Raw genomic sequence first — 6971 nt, forward strand, 5'->3', positions numbered from 1 at the left:
CGATCCGCTCGCCCCCGGATCCCGATCCGGCGATCTCTAACCCGATTCCCGATCCAGGCGGCCGGCGGCGATGTTGGAGGAGCTGCTCATCTTCACGCGGGGCGGCCTCATCCTGTGGTCGTCCTGCCGGGCCCTGGGCGGCGCCGCGCTGCTCAAGGGCTCCCCCATCGACGCGCTCATCCGCTCCTGCCTGCTCGAGGAGCGCTCGGGCGACGCCGGCTTCACCAAGGACGCCTACGCGCTCAAGTGGGCCTTCAACAACGACCTCGGCCTCGTCTTCGTCGCCGTCTACCAGCGCATGCTCCACCTCCTCTACGTCGACGACCTGCTCGCCGCCGTCCGCAAGGAGTTCTCCCAGATCTACAACCCCAAGCGCGTCTCCTACGACGACCTCTTCACCGAGACCTTCCGGCAGCTGCACCTCGAGGCCGAGGCGCGCGCCGAGGCCATGAACAAGTCCAAGCAGCAGCCCACCAATCCCTCCTCCGGCTCCGGCGCCGGCCGTGGTCCTGCCGGCAAGAAGCTCGGCCCCAATGCTCGCGCTGGGGGCGGTGCTGCTGGGAAGAAGAATTCTGGCTCTGGGAAGGATGACTCCGATGGCGACTCCGGGAAGGAGCACAACGGTGGTTTCACTGCTAACGGTACGGTTGCCAAGGGTGGCCAGGAGAATGGTGCTGTTAAGGACAGTTCTCGCGCCGCCCGGGCTGTTGTTGTTGACAATGATGGCAAGGAGAACGGGGACCCCAACGACGGGGCCTTCGATGTAAATACCTTGCGTAAGAAGACAGGAGGAAAGAAGGGTGGCGGTGGCGGTAAGAAGAACGATGTGAAGAAGGCGGCCAAGACCGAGCCCAAGAAGGTTGTCAAGCAGATGAGGGTCTGGGATGACAAACCGCCGAAGAACGAGAAGCTGGACTTCACGGACCCGGCTGACGAGAGAGGGGAGGAGGTGATAGAGAAGGTGCTTACCAACCAGGGGGACAGCATGATGGATAAGGATGAAGATCTGAGCAGCGATAGTGAGGACGAAGAGGATGAGGAAGAGGAGAATGCTGGGGCTGGCCAGAAGAAGAAGGGCTGGTTCTCCTCCATGTTCAAGAGGTATATAAGAATTGTGTTCTGCATTTGTTTGTTCTTATCATTAGTAGCCTATAATTAATAATCTCTCTTTAGTTGTATTGGCTTAACAACAAGTTGCTACTTGCTAGTAGTGTCAACTTAAATCTATTTTGCACTCAGGTGATATGAGCGTTTACATAATGTTCCGATACTAACATCCTACAGTTCAAATCGCGGCATGGACATAAGATAGTAGATAGCTTAGTCTTCAGAAGCACTATATGATTTTGATGTCTTCTCATTGGTCATTATCTGAAATAAAAAATAAGTTATGATTTGGGTCTCCATGATTTGTTGGCTGATGACAAGATTTAGTATCCATTTTCGTTTAGGAAAGAGATGCAGGTATGCGAGACAAGATTTATTCACCCAAATTTGCTAGCTAAACCATTAGCTAACTGCATCGATGGAGTAATGCCATTGCACCTGCCACCTCAGTTTGCAGTGCACACTTGATACACACATACCTGGTATGGTGGTACAGTAAAATAGTATAGTTGTATTCCAAAGAATACATAGAGAAAATGTGATATAGAACAGCAAGTTGAGTTTGAAACCTTGAATATAAGCATGTTAACCATGATACAGGGTACATATCTGAGGTGGTGGTTAGTCTTTCACTGCCTGTAATATATTAACTAGGATTTTTGTTTTCTTCTAACATCCTGCATTTTGTAGTGTTTACCAGCTTGTTAGCTTTCTCACAATTTTGCAATCTATGAACATGTCACTTAATTGCAACATTTGTATTTTTTCTGTGCTCAGCATTGCAGGTAACAATGTACTTGAGAAGTCTGATCTGCAACCTGCACTCAAAGCTCTTAAAGATAGACTGATGACAAAGAATGTGGTATGCATTTCTTCATATTACTAGGCGACTTGCTTCATATTTAATAACCTTACTAAACCAGCTCTTTGTAGTTTGGTTCTTCATCTGTCTGGGTAATGAAATTGGCCTTGTTTGTGCAGGCTGAAGAAATAGCAGAAAAGCTTTGTGAATCAGTAGCAGCTAGCCTTGAGGGCAAGAAGCTAGGATCCTTCACAAGAATTTCTTCTACTGTTCAGGTTTGCAGCACACACCACTCCTGATCACTTCACATTTACATTCAAGCAGACATTCTGTACAGCTTCCTCATACACTATCTGGTTGTTGCTTCTTCAGACAGCTATGGAGGAGGCTCTCCTTCGCATTTTAACTCCAAGGCGATCCATTGACATATTAAGGGATGTACAAGCTGCCAAGGAGCGTGGCAAGCCATATGTCGTTGTTTTTGTTGGAGTGAATGGAGTTGGAAAATCTACCAATCTTGCAAAGGTTTAATATATTTCAAATGCCGTCCATGAGAAAACATACTCCCTCTGTTCACTTATATAAGACGTTTTAGCAAATTCAGACAGTGTACTAAACAGTTCAGACCCAGCTGTCTGAAACGCCTTATATAAACGAACGGAGGGAGTACTTCATTTGAAGAATTTGCTCACGTCATCCTGTCTTGCATCTTTACAGGTCGCTTATTGGCTTCTTCAGCATAACCTCAGTGTCATGATGGCAGCATGTGATACCTTCAGATCTGGTGCTGTTGAGCAGCTGCGGACTCATGCTCGCAGGCTTGAGGTACTGACCATCTCCCCTCTTGAGTAACACAACAGTTCTATGTACCCAGTTTTGCAACAGCTCACATTGAATTTTGTAGGTCATTGTTTTGTTTTGTAATCATGCAAGACAGTAAGAGTAATGTTATAATCATAGTTTGCAAACAGTGGAGTTTGTGTGCATATTGCGAATCTATTCTGCTCAATCAATATAATGCACTTACATTTTGAGGAAAACCAATTGGGAAGAATCCTGCTGCATGTAGGTAAAAGAATTAAGATGTAATGCACTTGATGAATCTCTAACCTCATCATTGGGTTTAGCTATTCCTTGTCATTAGTATGACTGTCTGTAAATGTGACCTCATTAGTTCATCTGTATATAACACATCTTTTGCTTAACTGGTGGCAAAATATGCGTCCTGCTGTTTTGTTCAGTTTTAGTATGTGTGCTTTTCTTCCCAATCCCAGACGCACCAACTTGTACCTTTTTGAACGAAACCACCAACTTGTAATTGTATCCTTACATGACGATATTGTGTACAGATACCTATATTTGAGAAGGGATATGAGAAGGACCCAGCAGTTGTGGCGAAAGAAGCTATCCAGGAAGCCACTCGAAACAAATCAGATGTTATTCTTGTTGATACGGCCGGACGTATGCAGGTTGGTCCAGTGGATTAACTGCAATATACTCTTTCTGTGTTCTTGTTGGACCGTGTCCTTACTAAATCTTAACCACCCTGCTTCCTGCTCTCACACTGGTCTGATACATTTTGTCTTGTGAATTGATGTTGCCAGGATAATGAGCCACTCATGAGAGCACTCTCCAAGCTCATCAATCTCAACAAGCCAGATCTGGTTTTATTTGTGGGAGAGGCATTAGTTGGGAATGATGCAGTTGATCAGCTCAACAAGTTCAATCAGGTACTGGTTTTGCAGCGACAGACAGATTGAAGCAACCAACGTACATGTTGTGTTTTCTTTCGTTACTGACTGCTTTGAACTTTTCTTTCTTGCACAGAAATTGGCAGATCTTTCCACTGTTCCCACAGCCAGACTGATTGATGGTATCCTGCTCACCAAGTTTGACACTATCGACGACAAGGTAGGGGGAACTTGTGCAGAACATATGCTTGATTAATAATCACTGTAACCAACCCCTTACAGCATTCTGATGCCGAGTTCATGAAAAATATATGCAGGTGGGAGCTGCGCTGTCCATGGTTTACATATCTGGATCTCCGGTCATGTTCGTCGGATGTGGCCAGTCCTACACTGACCTGAAGAAGCTGAACGTGAAATCCATTGTGAAGACCCTCCTGAAGTAAAATGGTAGTACTAGTACATGTCGTGCTCCGAGATGTGCTGCATACCAAAGAGTCTCTGTTATATCTCCAAATATCCCCCGTGACCTCGTTGTTTTCTCGTTTGATTTGGTGTGGAACTGTCGTCCCTAGCGAACTTTAATGGTTGCTGTTAACTTGTTATGTTGTGTGGATCTTTGTGCTTGGTTGCCTCAGAAATTAATTATAAATACAATAATATGTGGCTTGTTTAATATTTTGGTTGTGTCGGGGTGTTCTCTAGTCATGTGAAATGATAAAATCTCGTTGTTGGGTGAAGCAAAGCAGGATGCATACCAGATGTATCTGCTCGGACCTAACACCTATGATGGGAATAGAACATCAAAGTAATGCAAACATTGGGTTGTATGATGTTTGTACAATATTGTGCCCTGATGGAGGCACACCCTACAAGGCACGAGCCGGATCAGGCCAGGCTTGTGTCGCGGCGGTGGCATGTGCGGCACGCACATTTAGCAAACCCATAGATGTTGAAGAAGCAGCTGCTTCTTACAAAGATGGTATGGGTATGGGTGTGGCGATGAGCTGGTTGATGAAACGACCTCTGGCCTAGGCCTCATAATAATCTTACACTATTTCTGTCTCAAAATATAAGGGATTTTTAGGCTAAACTTGCCTACAAAAATGTTTTACATTTTTAAGCTGGCATTCTACTTTCATGACAAAGAAGGATAGTCCTTTAAAAAAGCATCCAGGCCCATAGACATCTTGTGAAACCTTCTTGTTGCTCTGCCCATGATCTCTCTTGGGCTGGAGCCTGAAAACTTCTTGCCAATCATGGATGCAACTGCTGCTTATTTCCTCCTCCTTCGTCGCTGCATCTGGCAGATAACCGTTATCTTCCCGTCTCATATTCGATCTCCGCCCTTTCCTCGGCGACCAGCCGTTGACGCGCATTCTCCCCATTGTCCAGATGTGGCCTGCCTCTCTATCTCTCTCTCTCAGCAAATCTGGCCCATCATCGACCAACAAGATAAACATTCCAGGCACATTATTACATTCCTTTACTATACATCATCATTATATATTGCTTGTGTTCTTCGCTTTGCCCATCGTGTAAAGTATATTTTCAGCCGAAGATTCGATGGCCACAACACATGACACATATATGGTGAACTCTTAAGAGACCATGGAGGAGGAGCCTTGCCCTCGAAGTTATTAGAGGAGCATCTCATCTCCATCTCCTCTTCCTTTCATTGCGCCGGCGGCCCTTTTTCCATTTGCTAGATGCCTCACGGAAGACAGACTGGTGTAGACGCATTAGCGGCCGTCCTCCTCTCCCCTCCTCTCCTCTCCTCTCCTCTCCTCTCCTCTCCTCTCCTCCAGAGGGAGGATATATTCCTTCCCGCATGCCTTGCTTTGCTTTGCTTTATTGATTGAGTTGAGTTGCGGTGCCAAAAAGAGTTTTGTTTGTTTAACCGGTGTCGCGCGGTGTTTTACACAATCATCTAACACACTCCAGGAGGACAATATCTGTGATTATTCCCTTGTACATTGCACTTGCACTTGCTGGTCATATTTTTTAACCCTGTAAAAAAAACTAGTATATGTGGGTAATGATCTGACAGGCGATCTCAAAATTATACTTTTATTCTTGTTTCCTGGCATGAAATTATGAGCGACAGTTAGGGAAGGTTCTGGTTTTCGACGTCGCTTAACCAACTTCTTTTTTTTTTTCCAGGTATATTCAACCTAATCAACCCATCTTAAGTTCTTAACTAAAGGAATTCGCTACAAATCTCATGTCAGACTTTTAAGCATGGCAATTAAGTTGTCATGAGCATGACAATTTCCTTCAACAAGCATGTCATGCTTAAGAATTTGATGTCAGATTTTTAACATTTCCAAAATTAAACTCTATTTCTTTTCAAGTACGCGTGCATGCATGCATCCAAGTTATTCTTTTTTTGTCAGCGGAGTAAGCAGCAGGAGCCAAGATTCTATCTCAAGTGCCACCTGGCAATTCAGACCAACTGAACAACTTCCTTTGTCCTGGTAAGTGAGTGAGTCTTCCACAAGTCTCCTACCAAGCAGCAGATTACATGCATGCATGCACATCTACTTTTCTGCTCTTGTGTACAAGACTGAAAGACTAATACGAGTGCTGTCTGTCTGTCTGTCTATCTGTGTTGTAACTGTTCAGCTTCAGGGTTACGATGGAATCAATAATGGACATGCATGTGTCAAGCAGCAAGTAGGCATGACTCTTGCTAGACTTGCGGCGCATACTCACACATGTGCAGCTTAACCCTAGTTAATGTGAATCTGCAGTTGACTCCAGGCATAGGTGAGTCTTTCGGTTCTCCTACTTTCGGTCCTCGAACATTTCGTTTGTTCGAATTCAAATGCCGAAACATGAAGACCTAACAAAGTCTTCTCTATCTACTACTACCATCTTAAGACTGGAGAAAAATACATTTCCACACATTCAAATATCTCGCTGGCATCCTTCCCTTCCGCTTCCCCTTCTTCGAAACCAGAGACCCCTTCATGTTGAGACCTCAACTCTTTCCTGTGAAAATCCTGCAAAATTTCAAACTTATGTTGCCAACATTGCGATGAAAGTGTCTTTTTGTTAGGTAATATACAAATGTGTGTGTCCATGAACTTCATAACTCTTGAACATAAAAGAACACTATATTATATTAGAGAAAGGAGGAGGAAGAAAAGTCTCACAGTCTGAACCGAATCCCACTCTCCGAGGAGGCTTCACCATGACACACCCTCCTCTTTAGATTTTTCCTTTAGTTTAGCCTCTCTCTCAGAAAGGTGCTGGTCTTTAGCTCTTTCCAGGGGCGGCACTCCTTGTGTTGGTGCCCACAAGCTTGATGCTACCGCTCTGTTCAGTGCTCACTCCTTGTGTAGGTGAGGCTTTCAGGATCCGATTCCCTG

General features: G+C 45.0%; 1 protein-coding gene across 1 annotated transcript in view; it reads left to right on the forward strand.

Annotated features, from left to right (window-relative positions):
* LOC119304274 (signal recognition particle receptor subunit alpha-like) overlaps nt 1-4275 on the forward strand; it is a 4687-nt gene extending 412 nt beyond the window's left edge. The window contains exons 2-10 of the mRNA XM_037581454.1: nt 58-1101; nt 1885-1969; nt 2089-2184; nt 2282-2434; nt 2627-2734; nt 3259-3378; nt 3514-3639; nt 3737-3820; nt 3918-4275. Coding sequence (XP_037437351.1) covers nt 71-1101; nt 1885-1969; nt 2089-2184; nt 2282-2434; nt 2627-2734; nt 3259-3378; nt 3514-3639; nt 3737-3820; nt 3918-4043 — 1929 coding nt within the window. The 5' untranslated portion in view covers nt 58-70 and the 3' untranslated portion in view covers nt 4044-4275. The remainder of the gene's footprint in view (nt 1-57; nt 1102-1884; nt 1970-2088; nt 2185-2281; nt 2435-2626; nt 2735-3258; nt 3379-3513; nt 3640-3736; nt 3821-3917) is intronic.
* The last annotated feature ends 2696 nt before the right edge of the window (nt 4276-6971 follow it).

This window comes from Triticum dicoccoides, chromosome 5A (genome assembly GCF_002162155.2).
Source record: "Triticum dicoccoides isolate Atlit2015 ecotype Zavitan chromosome 5A, WEW_v2.0, whole genome shotgun sequence".
Classification (NCBI taxonomy): Eukaryota; Viridiplantae; Streptophyta; class Magnoliopsida; order Poales; family Poaceae; genus Triticum; species Triticum dicoccoides.